The sequence below is a fragment of the Chenopodium quinoa genome, unplaced genomic scaffold, assembly GCF_001683475.1.
Source record: "Chenopodium quinoa cultivar QQ74 unplaced genomic scaffold, ASM168347v1, whole genome shotgun sequence".
Taxonomy (NCBI): Eukaryota; Viridiplantae; Streptophyta; class Magnoliopsida; order Caryophyllales; family Amaranthaceae; genus Chenopodium; species Chenopodium quinoa.
In genome coordinates this window covers 4,460,111-4,477,707 of record NW_018742461.1, presented here as the reverse complement: position 1 = coordinate 4,477,707, position 17,597 = coordinate 4,460,111, and the positions used below count along the sequence as shown (strand labels likewise).

At 37.5% G+C, this 17,597-nt stretch overlaps 1 protein-coding gene across 1 annotated transcript; it reads right to left on the bottom strand.

Annotated features, from left to right (window-relative positions):
• Positions 1-204: 204 nt before the first annotated feature.
• Positions 205-16,046, bottom strand: LOC110718877 (zinc finger CCCH domain-containing protein 19-like). The gene is made up of 11 exons (XM_021897805.1): positions 15,882-16,046; positions 14,044-15,679; positions 13,305-13,384; positions 11,231-11,412; positions 7,700-8,753; positions 7,492-7,619; positions 5,394-5,453; positions 5,266-5,316; positions 4,596-4,666; positions 2,491-2,639; positions 205-2,411 (listed from the first exon to the last, which is right to left on the bottom strand). Exons 2-11 carry the CDS (start codon positions 15,654-15,656, stop codon positions 673-675), a joined length of 5,127 nt encoding a protein of 1,708 aa, XP_021753497.1. The 5' UTR covers positions 15,657-15,679; positions 15,882-16,046; the 3' UTR covers positions 205-672.
• Positions 16,047-17,597: the final 1,551 nt, after the last annotated feature.

Sequence of the window (17,597 nt, the reverse complement as noted above, 5' to 3'; positions counted from 1 at the left end):
AGACTGAACAATTTAATCGCTAACAGTCCAACAAGATGAACGAGCCTTATATTTAGCACAATGTGTTTCAATAATTAAATGACCAGTGAATTACTTCCTCCGCTCCCCTAAGATTGCCTTATTAAAGTATTGTTGTTAAATTTCTGGTTGGGTGAAATTGATGAAGTAGAAAGTTCGATCAGATATAGTGTGTTAAGAGCAAGGTTGTGTTATATCATAATTGATTACGGTAAGAGGTAAACCAAAAGAGAAATAAAAAAAATTAGGGCAATCTTAGAGGCACGAAGGAAGTAGATGAGAAAAGGTAGGAAATTATGAAACGTCGTTCATTGACGACAACACTTTTATGTTGACTGGTATTTTAAGCTTTTAACATCTACCCAATAGCTTGCATTAACCAAATCTGAAAAAAATTTAATACCCAGCAACCATTTTTTTTTTTTTTTTTTAACAACTGCTAACTGTAAGTCTCCCTACAAAATCCACTATTACACTGGTCAGAGAACTGACAATACCAAAAGGGAGGAAAATTAGGGGTGCTACTGATAACAATTATTTAAGCATGTGACATACAAGTATCTATAAAATTAATGAACTGCTACCCCTCCTCCAAGGACGAAAATTACTGTACATGAGAAGATACTATCTAGTATCTACTACTGTTGTGAAAATTCAAGAGTGCATAAAATCACATGACGAACCCTTCCTGCAATGGCCGTTTTCATGGAATCTGCAGACTCCTCTTTGTCCTCCACTGCCAAATGATGACTGCCTGTTCCATTGAGTCCCTCCGTCATTGCGGTTATCACGAGCCCCTCCATCATTGCGGTTCTGATCACCTCCCCATGCACCTGTGTTCCCAGGTGCAGCAACCCAAACCATGTTACTGTTTCCAGCAGAGGGATTGGGTCCTGTACCCGTCCAACCCACAGTTGGCTGCGCAGCAACCATAGCTGGTGCTCCTGGTGAAGGGCTAGTCAATTGTTGGCCCATAGCAACAGCTGGTTGCCCAGACCATCCTACATTTTGGTTTACTGGCTGTTGCTGTTGTGCGCCCCATGGCATGTTGGCCTGAGTAGGTCTCCAAGCATTGTTCGCAGGCATAGCAGGAAAGTTTGCGGCAATAATCCCTTGTCCTGGAGGGTATCCAGCAGCATAAGGTGGAGGCTGGTTATTTACAGCAGCACCAGTCCACTGACTATAAGAGACTTGTGCGGGCAAAGCATTTTGATTATTGGATGTCGACACATTTGCATTCACCATTTCTGGTCTTGCAACATAACCAGCTCCCCAATTGTGAGTATAGACAGGAGGATTTTGTCCAGTGCCTGGTTGAACAATGTTGGAGAAGCCCTGACCAGCACCCAAAGCATTGGGTCCCACTTTCGTTTGGTTCATTGTGGTATCAGAAGGGACAAATGGTTGATTTGCTGCTGCATGTAAACCTGCTTGTGATGACATTTGTTGGGCATTTACCATACCTGTATTGGAGACAAACTGAACAGGAGCATGTTGAACTGTTCCCATAGGTGCTGCCACATTTTCTGGCTTGTTCCCAGCTACTTCGCCCTTAGATTGTTGAGAAAATTTGGCCTTATCCACACCGCTTGGATTTGAAGCAGGTGATGTGGGGGTAGGAGAAGGTAATCGTTCGTTCCCTCGAAATTGATTAGTTGACTGAAAAGAACTAGAAGTTTGCATTCCACTCCAGGCAGCTGGGCTTCGTCCAGGAGTTGGAGATGGGAGGTTAGAGGAATCATATCTGCTACCAGAGAGTTTGGAAGCATCCGTTATAGGCAGTGTATTCCTAATATTTGAGCTAACATCTAAATTTGATCCTACGGGGTGGGGATCCTTCTGAAACTTTCCAGCTAATGCTTCAGTTAGAAGAATAGAATCATCTTCAGTTAGAGAGGCTCTCCAAATTCTTAGTTCAGCAGGAAAGTATCCTGTGCTACTCCATTTACGAAGCTGTGTCATAGAGAATGGTCCCTGGACCTTTCCAGTTGGATCTCTATAATGCCACATTTTTTCTTTCTCGTCAATTTGTCCATCAGTTTGAACTGCTGCAGAAGATAAAGGCAGAGTAGGTTCTGATGCAGCCGCCACAGATAAATCTGATCGTATCCCAGAATGTTCAGCCCGATTGCTCATCAACGAATCCGGAATACTCCTTGGTTTCTCCCAACTATTTGACTTAGGTGTACCCTTGTCTACCCCATTATTCCAAGTATGCTCACTTCTCTGTGGGGAAAGAGTAGTATCGTCCCTTCTGTTTGAGAAACCCTTACTGGACAAATTTCTGCCTGGTTCCCAACTCTTGTTCGGAGGTCTTGCATTTGCACTCCGTGATGAATAATGATCTCTACCCCTTCTGAAATGACCACTTTCTCTTGGTCTCATGTTACTTGCTGCATGCAAAAATACAAAATACAAATTTCAAAATAACAATCACTACAATCAAGTTGACTTCGTAGGTCATGGACATACCTTGTCTTTTATCATGTTCAATTTCATCATCAGACTCACAGCTAGGATCCATTTTTGGATCTGCATGAACTTCTGGAACTTCATTCAACCTTCGTTGGCGTTCTTCTGGAGTCTTCAGAAGCTGCAATTTCTCCACACATTCTCTGAGCGTAAAGGTCAGTTAAGGACAACCAGAAAATAATGATGTCATCATACCAAACAAAAGCTTTAATAGCATACTACATGAGCAAAGCAAGACTTGAACTTTATGCATATGTCACATTATCCCAAAGCAAAACTCAATCACACACTCTGCTTCTAAACCATGATATTGAACCTTCTATAGAAATAGGACCTATTCTCCAAAGATTCTGCCAAAATTAAATGATATCCATAACACAAACCTCCAAAGGAACTCTCTCAAACATGCACTGATTTTACAATGTTAGGGAGATATCAGTCAAATGTCAAGAAAAATTCAAGCAGTAATAGCAAAAGACAGATGGGGTGTTTAGTTCACAAAATCAAGGTATGAAATATGGTTTTAGAAAAGTTTGAACCCATACCATGTGTTTGGTAGATGATTTTAAGACATTTAAACTCGTACCTCAAACCCACAAGGTATGGGGTTTGGAAACCTAGGGGGGAGATGGGTTTAGCTCATACCAATTCTTTCAGGTATCAAATAAAAGAAAAAAAAATTATTCCAGAATTGAACCAAGCACATGATATTAAATTTTAAGTCCAAAAGGCATGGTATTAAGAATACTCTGAAGTTGATCAATTCAGCCTGTTTGTAACAAAATTGTGTGTTGAAAATAAGGGTCAACGCTTTGGAAATAAACACAGGCTAAAGCAGTAAAGATGTAAAGTACACAAGTTACACATCCAATTAAACTCAACTATAGCAGGCATACAAAATGAAGAAATACTCTTCTAAATTTTTATCAGCTGCTTAATAGGAGTAATTTTGGCTGGTACAGAGTGAAGAATACAAAGATAAGAATGTTAAGATGTCTTTTAGGCATCACACTGAAAGAAAAAAGACTAGAAACAAAGTTAAAATTAAAGGCAACACATACGACAGAAGGTGAAAGCCTCAACGTGATAGGCAATTCAAGAGAGGTGTTTCAAATTTCAACAGTAAAGACAAGATACTGATCAGATATTGGAGTTTCCCTGAGATAGGTTTCAAAAGAAAAAAGTAACCATGGAACAGACTAACAAATTGAACAAGGAATCTTTATTCACAATACAACAGTCAGAACTTATATTGTCTCACTCACATAAACACAAAGAAAGAAAGGAGAGACAATATGCACAGATCCTAGTACAGCATCTTCATGAAGAATACAAAAAGGAATTGGAACTTAATAAAAAAAAAAAAAAAAGGTAATTAATTTATGAAAAGAAGGTTCCTTTAGTTGTTGAAACACTTTCTCCTTTATAAAAACCTTTTAAACAAGCAGAATTCTATATAGAAATCCAACTATAATTCCTGCACATGTATCACCATCTACATCTTTCTCCATAACTACAAATTTCAGAAAAGACCAGCTCAATAAAACAAGAAATAGATCTGAAAATCTGAAAATACAAGGTAAAACAATATCATGATAGCTAGATTCAAAAAAAAAAAAAAAAACACTATTGCAAAGATGCAAGGTGAATGTGATCAGAAGATGGGATTGTATTGTAGTGTAGTCTAGTGTGCATTTTCTCACTGAGCATGGATTAGCAAAACACAATCTAACATTGAAAAAATTGCTTGAGGACATATCAAAGATAAATATTGTCTGTAATATAGACTTAATGACTAAACAAAGCTAATCCTCTTTAGTGTTGGTGTTTAAATCTAGCTTCCCATCTAGATTCTATTTTCACCTCTCCCCTCTCTCTAAACCTAATTGCCTTAAATATATCCTCCTCAAATAAGCTTCAATAATTAACAGAAAATTTAATATTGGCAATCTAGTCAAAAGTCTGTAGCATGTACACCATATATGCCATTTAAACATTAGAAAGATAATACCAAAAGACACAGACTATATAATGAATTGAAACGCAAGTTACTTTACAAACATTGCAAGTGCATAACAGATGTTATAGTACTATGAAAAGGATATTCTTTCTTACGTCCAGTTTCACTAGCTCGATCACGAAGATGACTAAGCCTGACTACCTCAGCTTCCAGCCACTGAGAAGTTATGGCAAAAGTATTAATTGTTGAGCCTCGTGAATATATAATACAGATAAGCAAATAATAAACTTTTAAATTTGAACTCCACAAGAGTTGAACAACACCTCACCGAACAGGTGTTGATGAACAAACTAAATAACAAGGACCACCACACAGGTTCAAACAATAGCCACTCCATCTTTACAAATCCTTACCTTGTCAACAACAATATAATAAATAAACCATATATAATACCAAACAACAATAAAGTAAATAAAGCTCCACAGTAAGTCAACAGTATTGTTTAGCCTTAGGGTTGCTTTTAAAGACAAAAAATATATTTAGAAAGATTATTGTTTTTTTACCAATCCATACATAAGTTTTATTGAATACAACATTAACAACTTTGAAAAATGACCTATAATAGAGTAACAACTACCCCGAACAATAGTACAACACCTAAAAGATACTATGACAGAAGCTACTATAACAGGCGCTTTTGGCAAAATAGGACCTAAGGCAGCGAAGAAGCAAGCAACAAAGCTTCAGGAAACACAACATAACCCACATAAAGCAAAATACTCAAATTCAAAAGAGGAAGGTGCTTAGTTACTCACATCAGTCACTCTGACTTCCTGCAGTTCCCTCGCCTTTTCCAGAATATCACCCTGAAAGAAAATAATTCATCTCAGTAGCATACAAAGTCCAAGCATTTTAGTCCTCATGTTGAGCCAAATAGCCTTACCACTGTCATCCTGCTGATAAGTCCACATTTTATACTCTGGCGCAATCTCTTGCATTCATCCTAACATCAAAACAAGATAAAGTTTACACTCTCTTAGAAGGAAAAGGGAAGATTACAGACACTGCTGCATGTAAAAAAGCACAAAATTGGCCACTATCTAAGGCAACAAGCAGTGCATAAAACTGCTGCCATGGTAAGACCTCCACATGACATATATTACACAGTCCCACCTATAACTGCATGCCTCAACAAAAATCAGAGTGTCCTACTACTTCCTTAGTTTCTCAATTCGTGCATCACTTTGCCTTTCACATATGCCAACAAACAATTATGACCATTAATAATTTTAATTATGTTAAGGATATGTATCAGGATGTGTCAACAAATGTGAGGACATGTGGAGGGTTGACAAAAGATTTCCCTATCACAATTGGATTGCATCAAGGGTCTGCATTAAGCCCTTTTCTTTTTGCAACGAATCTAGATGAAGTAACTAGACCAATTCAAGATGAAGTTCCATGGTGTATGTTGTTTGCGGATGATATCGTTTTGGTGGATGAAACTAAAGATGGGGTTAATGCCAAGTTGGAGCAACGGAGGCAAAGGTTGGAATTTAGAGGGTTTAAATTAAGTCGGAGTAAGACTGAATATTTGGTATGTCGCTTTGGTACTCAAAGGGGGACAAGTGATGAAGTGCTGAGTTTGGATGGAAAGGAATTGACCATGAGTGAATGTTTTGAGTATCTTGGGTCATCATCCAGAAAAATGGTGACATTAATCAAGACGTGGCCCACGGGAATAAGTCGGGGTGGCTTAAATGGAGAGCGACCACGGGAGTGTTATGTGACCGAAGCATTTCCTTACAGTTGAAGGGAAAATTTTTCGGGATTGCCATAAGAGCAGTGTTGCTCTATGCTACAGAATGTTGGGCTTCTAAGAAGGAACACATAAAAAAGATAGAGGTTATAGAAATGCGCACATTAAGGTGGATGTGCGGGAACACTATAAGAGATAGAATCAGAAATGAGGTTATTCGCAAGAAAGTAGGTGTGGCAAGCATTGCAGACAAACTAATCGCCTGCGATGGTTTGGGCATGTAAGATGAAGACCCGAGGGTGCACCGGTTCGAAGAGTGGAAGAGTGGGACCATGGAGGGGTTAAACGATGGAGAGGGAGACCGAAAATGACTTGGTTGAAAGGAGTTAGGAAGGATATGAAGTATATGGATTTGCATGAGGATAAAGTATTGGATTGTAAGGAATGGAGGAGGAAAATAATCAATTTTGGTTCATGTAGCCGACCCCACTTATGGGATTAAGGCTTTGATTGATTATGTTAGCATAAAATTATAAAATGTTTCTTGAAAAACACATTGAAATTAACCCAACAGTTTAAAAAATGACATTTAACTAGTATGTGAATTGTGCATAAAGTTAAGTTATGCTTGTATTAAAAACCTGAAAGAAATTGTTTAAAAGAGATGGGAAGTAGAAGACACTTGTCACAAAATTTAATTGTTGCAAGTTTGTAGATAGTGAATAATAACATAAACCATTGATCACTAATAACTCCCAAGTTGTTGCAAATGATAACACAAAACCATGACTGACAACCATCCCCTCAATCTCGTTTCAAAATATTAGCCACTTACATTTTTCGAGGCCAATGTTATACATTACTTTCTTTAACCAAGTAAAGAAACCTCCACTGATAAGAGGGAATTTCAAAATGTTTGGCTGAATATATTGACCGTAAAATGTATCATTGTAGAAATCGGAAAAGCATTTTGGATACATTAAAGTAGAAAAATATTTATATAATACAGTTATTACAGATGGGTAACATCCCATTGGAAGAATGCTTTGGTTGTTTTCAAATGAGTTAATCCACCCCCACCCCACTCCACCCACCCCCTTCAGGAAGAGATCTTGAATACAACAGAACATATATCCACATCATATTATTCCACTTTTGACCCATGTGGCCATGCTCAAGTCACTAGTGTAGAGCAGCCATAAAAACATCAAAACTTTCACACACAAAAAGACCGCCAAAGGAGGTTGATTAAACAAAAAAAAATTGCAATGTACATAATCACCTCTGTAAATTCCTGATTGGATATAGTATCTATTGGTACAATCTCTGTCTTGTCCAAATTCAAGATCTCAAGCATAACATCAGTTGTCCTTTTACCGACTTTGTACGATTCAGGTGCCTTGTTTGTACCTGATTTAGACAAAAAAATGAGTCTTCATTTTATTTAAGACTGCATTACAAAAAATAAAACATCATAAAAATTTGGTTACCAATGATTTGCACAAGCCTGTAAATGTCCTGCTTTTGGCTGCTACCAGATATTCTTATTCTGACAAAAGAACCGACAATCTTGTCATGGAACGTTACAGGATCATCCATGAGAGGCTCCATTACGCTCCGGCGCAAGTAAATTAAGTTAATATTATGCATATCTATGGCAGCATAATCATCGAGGTTGGACTGCCCCCTCTCTTCACCTCTTTTACGAGATTTTTTCCCCTTACTTTTGCCTGAACCCCATAAAGGATCAGTATGATCATCAACATCATAGTGACTGACTTCAGTATCAATAACACTTTCATGATTATCATCTGCACGAGCATCCTCTTTCAGAAAAAAGTGTGATTCAAGCAGCTTTAACATTTCAAAGTGACCAACTCGTGCTTTTCCAAATAGCTTTTGAAGCATTGAATCACAAAGTATTTGGCTTTGTCGACGTGGATCACGAAGTTTATTTATTTTAATATATTCTAGCAAGAGTCCCTGCACATCAAACTGAGTAAGAACAGAGCTATCACCATTTTTCATGTGCATCACAAACTCCAATAGCTCCTTTGATGCCCACTCAATATTGCCTTCTGCAGTAGCAGAACCACCGCCCTTTGAACGGGACTTAGCCAGCCTTCTGGCCCTGCTCCCCCTCTTTGAACCCTGGTTTCCTGAAGAATGTTCTGAATCTGAATATGTCTCCTTAGCCTGGGATTTTAACCTCCTTTTAGATTTTCTTTTCACCGTGCCTGTTTCCTTCTCAGAAGAGCTGTCTGTACCAGAATCTTCTGGCTTTGACTTTCTCTTGGCCCTCTTCCTTCTTAAATCAGTCACTTCTACGTTTGGAGGAGAGCTGTCAGAATCAGTTCCCACATCATTACTACCCTCAAGTAGTTCAGCTGGTGTTCGTCGTCTATTAGTTGCATCAGAATTCTTCCATGGATTTTTTGCTTTTGCTAGCTCATCAGATGTAATACCCAGTTTCCCTTTTTGTTCAATCCAGTAATCTTTGAAGAGATATTCCCAGCTACTCTTGTCATCGAAAGCAGCATGACTCTGAAAAGAGAATGAGAAAGAATGAAAGATGAATTCAAATAATGCAGAGGAAAATACTTTGTAACAAATTAAATGATCTTCATTCAGTCAACCAGAGGCAATATGAAATACATATTTGACAGCAAAGTCATTTATAAGTGCTATGTAGCATCTTCTTTTGCCAGTAAATGCAGCCAAACTCCAAATATAATGCAGGGCATGGTGCAAGGAAGAAGTACAGAAAAATCCCATATGGTTAATACTCCGTTTAAAAAAAAAAAAAATCAAACCACCCACCCCACCAAGCACACAGACAAACTATGGTAATTTTGACAAATTTATATCCCCTCCAATCACATCAAACAAATCATGAAATAATACCCATGTGTCACCAAAATCAGATGTAATAGTTTCTATTTAGCACCATTATGTCTAAAAAACCAAGTCACAAGTAAGAATTAATTCCAGGCATCAATTTAACAATGAAGAAGAAATGGGGCAAAATTATCAACTCAAGCTTACAAGCAGTAGTAGGACTAGCAAGATGGCCCTGTATAGCTTAACATCATATAAACAAAATAGATGACTCCCTCATTTTTTTCCCACTACAAATTAGGACCCCAAAAGATATTTGTGAAAATACTTCATATCCATCAGTTTATAGCCTTTAAAGGAAGGGATGATTTATGAAGATCCAATCTACCCAATAAAAAAAAAGTGGGAACATTAGAGATATTTCAGTGTCATGCTACTTTCAGATACTTTGTTTTTTCAAGCAAGAGTACATCTCATAAATAGAAGCTCGCATTACTTTGTTAGCAGAACTAGCTTCCTTTGATTTAGATAGGGCAACAGTAGGTGTTTGACGTGTGCAAACTGAATCTAGACTTTTTACTGTAGACATTCACGATATACATTGAAACAGATAGGGTAAAACTCCTCTTAGCACAAAGACATGTAGCTTTCACTTCCTTAAGCAAGTTCCTAGCTTCACATCACTACATAAGTAACCAGTTGATCATCCTCATGGCCCTTGAATTAATCTATGCTTCGGATATGTTAGGTTCAGCCATTGAAGAACAAATCTAATAGCCTACAAAAGGAGGTAAAAAAATAGAAATACTTCCATCTTCATTTTCCTAAGAGTTCCCTAGAGTACATAAACATAAAATGATTAAAGCAGATGTGACAACTCCAATCCCTCTGTCTCCTTCTCAAACTTCCTCCCCATGTTAATGGCGACTCTTAATGAATCTGTCTTTGTTGTTGCTAGCCAACAACCAGTCAGGATTTACAAGTCATTGGCAAGACCTCAACCGGTCACTCCTCTCCTCCAATCCTCACTCCCTCATTTATATCTTCCCCCTGCAACACTTTGACAAATTCTTTCTTTCCCTACCCCGGGCAACAGGACACAACATGAGACAGCCAGGCTCACCAATGGTCACAAGATCATCCAGGGGTCTTTGCCCCTCTCTCAACCAGTTCCCCATCCTTAAACATGAAAGTTAAGGGTTAAATTTCAAATGTTTAAATTGGTGGAACAAACAGATACAATTCAAAATAGTTTGACAGACACTGCCATATTGTTAAATCCATGGTGATATTCTACTTGCTTTATCTCTGTTTCCTTCTCATCTAATATCATTGTAGGGATATCAGCTATATCATTGGTGGTACGACAGTAACCAATTTTTCCAGTTTTGACTATTTCTAGATTGTTTAGTTTCAGTTTACACTCTTAACAAAGATAGTCTCTCTGTATGTGGAAGTTTTTGTCTTTGTAAGACTTGGTTCTTTGTCTCGCTTGTGGTCCAAGTATCATTAATTTTCTCATAAGATTTCTCTTTAGAGCAATTATAGCATGGATTGTTGACTGTATACAATCAAGCATCTCAATACGTCTTCCAAATCCTTTGTACTTACACGTAAAAATGTAAAGATTGTTTTCCAGAGATATTCTTAGAGTGCAATGTTTTGAGTTGGCATGTTAAACCTCAGAAATTTCAGGTAATAACACAAAACTATTAATTTCAGAGCTTAAAGTACTCTAATCAATATTTTGGAAAAAAAGGGGGAAAAAAGGTTTCAGGAAATCAACAATTTAGGAATATCTGGTGTTGACATTGCATATACAAATATCACTAAGCAACATTTACAGCTCTTTCTAGCATAGAGTAGTGAGTTGAGACCTACGCAAAGTCCTTTTTCTGATGGAACCAAGATGATCACAAACACTTGGCTCTGCTAAAATATAGACTATTTTGAAATGGTTCACTGAAACTTTCATATCCTTCTTATTGATAGAGATATATCATGTGGACGTTGTATTGCGAATCAAGTGTAGAAGAAGAAGAAGCTCTGACAAGGTCTCACCAACCATATATGACATGCATTTGTGTTGATATCCATGCCACAGCCAGAGAACACGTTTCACGAGAGTAGAAAAAGAAGAAAATAAAAACTTAACCATAAAAAGAAAGAAAATGATTATGTACCATCGTGTTTTGTTCACTATTTTCAATCATCGTTACAGCTTTCATGCAGGATTCACAAAAGCCTTTGGTTCCTCTAACACAAAATATAGCAGCATCTTTACTGCATCCTTTGCACAATGAAAATGTACAGGTATAACACAAAAAGTAGGCATTCTTCCCACATTGATTGCAGAGATGCCAGCCTGTTCATAAGGTGAAAAAAGATAAAAAAAAAAAAATCAGCCACTGTGATATTAAAAAAAGGAAAACAAAGTGGTAAGGGGGAACATAATATAAGATGAATTGGACATACTTGAGAGTAATGCAAGAATATGAAGCAAGTAGCAATTAAAACATCACCAACTAGATAAAAGTACAAACCAAAAACTCTTAGAAGGTTTCATATTTGTGATGCCAAACAGCAAAGCAAGGAATCTGCATTTTGGCTGATTATAAAACTTACAATTATCATTTTAATATCAGTACTTCAGGTTCAGACACTGTAGCTTTGTTACTCATCTAAAATCATGAATATGTATGCACTCACATTAGCAGCAAGCCAGAATTGCCGCACTGAAACAGCACCAAGACACAAGAATGTGTAGTCAGCAGCACAAACAACTGCAGACATTGTGATTGCACTTTAAATATAGTAGACCATGAATCCCAAATCATGAAAGACTGTGAGGGCCTAAGGGGGATTATTGCAAAACACAACCTGGGAAGTGTGATTGGGTACTGCAGACTGTAACATGCATAAATTTCAGATACTTTGTAGTATAAAGAATCAAGGATTTTCAACTGGCCACAATATAAAAGTACATTACCAGCATGCAGTTCTTCCACATAGCTGCACCAGTTATTCTATTACAGCCTTTACACTCCCCTATCAAACAGATTATAATTTTCATATAGGATTCTATATGTATATTTCTCTTCTATAGTATCACAATATTCAGGCCAAGGTTTATTACCTGGAAGTAACATATATCTGTCTCTTTCTCTTCCTTTATTATCTTGACTAGCCATTTACTCATAAAGGGAATTAGCGGAACAACTTTTGTAAAGACCGGGAAAAGGAAGGATTATTAGAATCAAGACGAAAAAAAAACTCTAACAGTAGACTTTAGGGTACATCAGTTCCCCTTCCCTAGAGAAAAAAATCTGAATTGACAGTAAAAAGAGGAGTCCATAAAAGGTACAGACCGTACAGCTACACAAGATATATCTCAATTATATGATTATATCCTCGAACCATGCCCGTAACCTTTTGGTTTAGGGCCTAGAATGAAAGCTCTCACATGACAGTAGTTCTCTCAGGCAATAATAAAATAAACTAGCCTCTTTCACAAAATCAACATAGAGCCTGCATACCTTAGCGGAGCCACAAACTATATCATATGGGATTTTTTAACAGCCATAATCAAGTATTCAAGAATTCTAACAGCCTAAAATTCTTATAAATGACAGCCTTGCAAGTTGTAATATGCATGAGCAATGTCCAGTGAAATATTATTATCAAAATAAATTCACATCTAAATGTTATTAACTTTCCTGTGGTCAAGTACTAGGCTCAATATGCAAAACTAGTTTCAATATAAAACATCTTAAAATTAAAACTCATGTAAATTGCTAATTGGCATTGAGATTATACAACCATAATACTCCCCTTGTCATCAAACTATTTTTCTATATACTATATTGGTCAATTCATATTTACCTGCAACAGAAATTTTACTTTATCCAAGCAACTCAACGTCTCAACCGATGTGCTATGGGATTCACTCTCTCTATGTATTTCAATGTGATGTGGAGCCCAACACAAACATTCTCATGTTTTACCCTTACTTTTGTACTAACAAACAAACAAACAACATTACAGCCGGGATTAATGCTCTCGATTGGTAAGCCTAACTTAAGAGGGCAATTATATGAGGATGATGTGAGTAGCAACTATTATGGATGTCCCCAACAACAAATCATTTAGGATTTTAGGTTAAAACAATGACAGTTAAATGAAACCAAAGGAGATGATACACATGAGAATTTGGCCTAAACAACAAATCCAAAACAACACAAAATTAATCAAACTTACCGCAATTCCATTTACCCTTTGATTGGAAAAACTCCTCATCATGATCCACGCAGGAAGGATGATATGCCTTGGGGCAGCCCCTGAACCACCAAGAATATAGACTTAATATATTAGCATCTTTCAGTAATCCATCCTTTTTCCTAAAATTTGAGACATCTGCCCATTATACAAGTTCCCTTATTTCAAACCATCTATTCATATATAAGTACACATGCAGCAGTACTTCCAAAAGTATATAGTCAATCCTAAAACACAAACCCCAATGCATGCTACCATATATGCTACATGATACTCCCTCACTAACACTAACGTCGGGCCACGCCAACTATGAGAGGGCATATCATTAGCAAGCTGTTATCAGCCCCAAAACTCCCTCCAATCAAAAATGCTAGACCACTTAGCTAACTTTTTTCATCCAAATCATTTGCCTCTTAAAATATAAATGCAATATCCCTTGACCACTCAAGTTACAAATACAATCTTAGTCGCAGGTTTACATACCAATGAACTAATATGCCCCCTTAAAAGTTCCGTATTACTTCAAACAACAATGAAACTGGAATAAAGGTAGTAATCATACAAATTACAAATGCAATAACTAACAAGTTCAGCATAAATGCTTAACATTTTTCTTTAATATATTGGAAAGGACCAAAAGGTAATAAATGATTTAAAATAACAAGCACTCAAATTTGCAAAACAAAGATATAACTTCCTATTCACAAGTAAAGGTACAAACCTCCGGTCACATAGCACAAGATCCCCTCCATCAAGACATACAAAGCAAACATCTTCACCCACAGTCTTCCTCACTGGAGCCTTCGTTGGAGTGGTTGCCTTAGAATTCCGTCCACGTCTCCGCTTCCCACCACTACCACTGCCACTACCAGGCTTCTCCACTTCCATTTCTGCATCAGCAATTGGCGTCTCTTCTCCTTTCATTAGTTCCTCGTCTTCTGCCACAACTGATGAATCCTCTATTTCCCCACCTTCTCTCACATCCTCTTCCGTTTTGTCAGCTTCCTCCACTCCTTTTGCCATAAACGGCGAATCCTCCATTTCCCCGCTTCCTTCTCTAGCATCTTCTTCCGTTTTGTCAGTCTCCTCACCTCCTTCTCCCACTACCTGTGATGCCTCCTCACCTCCTCCTTCTTTCACATCTACTTCCACCTTGTCAGCTTCGTCACCTTCTTCTCCCATAACCGCCATTACCTCCTCACCCCCTTCTCTCACATCCTCTTCCACCTTGTTAGCTTCCTCACCCTCTTCCACTTTGTTAGCTTCCTCACCTCCTCCTTCTCCCACAACCACCAAGGCCTCCTCACCTCCTCTCACATCTTCTTCCACCTTGTTAGCTTCCTCACCTCCTTCTTCAACAACCGCCGATGCCTCCTCACCTCCTTCTCTCACATCTTCTCCCACCTTGTTAGCTTCCTCACCCTCTTCTTCTTTCACATCTTCTTTCATCTTGTTATCTACCTCACCCCCTTCTTTTCTTACATCCTCTTTCAACTTTGTAGCTTCCTCACCCACTACTTCTCCAACAAACTCATCCACCTTGTCAGCTTCCTCACCTCCTTTTTCTCCCCCAAACTCATCCACCTTATCGGCTTCATCACCTCCTTTTTCTCCTCCAACCTCTTCCCCCTTGTCAGCTCTCTCAACTCCTTTTTCTCCCTCAAACTCTTCCAGCTTGTCAGCTACCTCACCTCCTTTTACTCCCATAGATACTTCCACCTTATCAACTTCCATACATCCTTTATCTCCCGCAACCTCTTCCAGCTTCTCAGCTTCCTCACCTCCCTCTTGTTTCCCCATAAACTCTTCCGCCTTCTGAGCTTCCACACCTCCCTCTTGTTCACCCATGACCTCTTCTACATTCTCAGCTTCCACACCTCCCTCTTGTTCACCCATGACCTCTTCCGCATTCTCAGCTTCCACACCTACCTCTTGTTCCCCCACAACTTCTTCCGCCTTCTCAACTTCCTCACCTCCCTCTTGTTCACCCATGACCTCTTCCACATTCTCAACTTCCTCACCTCCCTCTTGTTCACCCATGACCACGTCCGCCTTCTCAACTTCCTCCCCTCCCACTTGTTCACCCATGATCTCTTCCGCCTTCTCAGCTTTACCTCCCTCTTGTTCTCCCATAACCTCCTCCGCCTTCTCGACTTCCTCGACTCCTTCACCTCCCAACACCTGGAATTCCTTCTTAGCTTCCTCGCCTCCCACCTCTTCTTCCTCCTCCTCACCTTCCTCGCCCCCTACTTCACCTCCCACACTGACCCGTCCCTGATCAAGGGCAGGCCCAGGGAGAAAAGGTCCATTTTCATGGCTTTTTCGCCCTGACATTAAATAGTTATATAAACCAAAACCTGCAACACATTAGCAACCAAAGTTGACACAATTATCAAAGTAGGCTCCAAAAATTACGATAAATTCTTCTCGCTTAAGAACCCTAAATTGACTATACTGATAATCAAATTAACGATAGTGTGAAATTAAACCCTAGAATTCGAAATTGATGTGACGATTAACAATGAGAGAACAGAAAAGAAAAAAAAAATATCATCTTACCTCGAAAGCTTCTTCAATGGCGGAGAGAAAGCTCACGAGCCGCAACAATGGAGAAATTCAGAGTACGCTTCAATGGAGAATAGAGAGTGCAGCGAGACAGCGCAAACGTGAAATGGAGCTAAAGAGAGAAAACAATAAAAAAGATATACGAGGAATTACGATGACACGCCTATAAAAATTAACTGCAAAGGCCAAAGGGTTAAAAAATTAACTCATTCGAAAATTTCACATTAAATTAAACCACATAAGCATGAGTAGTATTAGGGGGTGTTTGGTTAAATCCTTAGAGGAGGGGTGGGTATGGAATTCCATGGGTACGGGGAGAGTTAGAACCCTTTGGTTATGAGATTTCATAACTAAAAATTTCAACCAAACAAAAAATTAGATCTAACCCATTCCAAGTAATCCAACCAAACAACCCATTAATGGTTTGATTTGAGAAACCTTAGATCCAAATCCATTAGTAATTTAGTAAGATACGGAGTATAAATGATTAGATTATGTACAACGAAACTCAATCTATAACTGACTCATAGTATAGCTAGAAACTAAATAAACTTGATAATTCTATAACTGAACTCGATTCACCGTACGATTAAATTTTACTCAAAATCAATTAGGCCCAAAAATTACCTTAAATTACTCGAACTTGTCATTACCTGACCCACTTTACTTAAATTGTTTTAGCCCAACCTAAAACTATTTATCAACCCACCATAACTTAGACTCCACATATTACTTACCATACTTATTTAAAAAATAAAAATATTAACTTAATTTAAAATGTTATTTATTTTTTGATAGAAAGATTCATGTTGGTCGGCATAGATAAGTTAAGTTCAGCCTTCAAATAAATATAATCAATTTACGTAATTTATTTATTTTTGTAAAATAAGTTAAACAAAAGTTTGGCAAAAATAAGTTACGTTCAAATATAATTGTAAATTAGTATAAATAAGTACTAGTTAATAAAATTAAGTTGAGTTCACTAAAAATAATGTAAGTTAAAAAAAATAGTTTTAGCTTGGCAAATATAAATTAATATTGATACAAAAAGTAATTTCAATTTAGCAAAAATAATATAAGTTCATCATAAACAATAAAGACTAAATGTTATTTTTTTTAATCAATCTAAATTATTAACGTTACTAAACTAAACAATTTCTTGTAAACGTTTTTTCCAACATAAACCGACATTTAAACTTCTTATTTGTAATTTTTTTTGTTGTTGTTGTTATTACAAATCTGGCGGGAAATACTGCCTCATTTTGTCAACTAATCTATATAATTATTACTAAAATAACAACCGCTGATATTACTCCTTTCCCTAAGTGTACACATGTCAAGTTGTGGTAGAATATTTTCCCTCATAAAATATATGTGATGTCATCAATTTTTTTATTTTTATTATTTGTTAAAATTAAGGTATTTAACTAATCCTCCAATTTTATTATTTTTTTTAAAAAAAGCATATGTGTAACTTTTTTTTCTTCCTTTGTAAATTGAAAATTTAGTATTTATTAATAAAGGTGCTTGTGGCGCTCTCAGGCCTCCCACATCGAAAGTTGAGGAGATTGAAGCTATCCTTATATGGTGGTTGATACCTCAAACGCCTTTTGGGTAAGACTTCTTGTCCTAAGCCAAAGCAAATCCTTGCGAACTAGGCTAAAAGATGGCAATATCTACTAGCGGACTCATGTTGACCTGCAATACAAA

Bases quoted from the DNA above. Each gene is read 5' to 3' on its own strand.
- LOC110718877 (XM_021897805.1), bottom strand. From the start codon at position 15,656: ATGTCAGGGCGAAAAAGCCATGAAAATGGACCTTTTCTCCCTGGGCCT. The intron at 7,620-7,699 runs GTAACCAAATTT...TGTCTAAATCAG, and splicing joins CAGGCTTGTGCAAATCATTG to GTACAAACAAGGCACCTGAA. The intron at 2,412-2,490 runs GTATGTCCATGA...TTTTGCATGCAG, and splicing joins TGAACATGATAAAAGACAAG to CAAGTAACATGAGACCAAGA.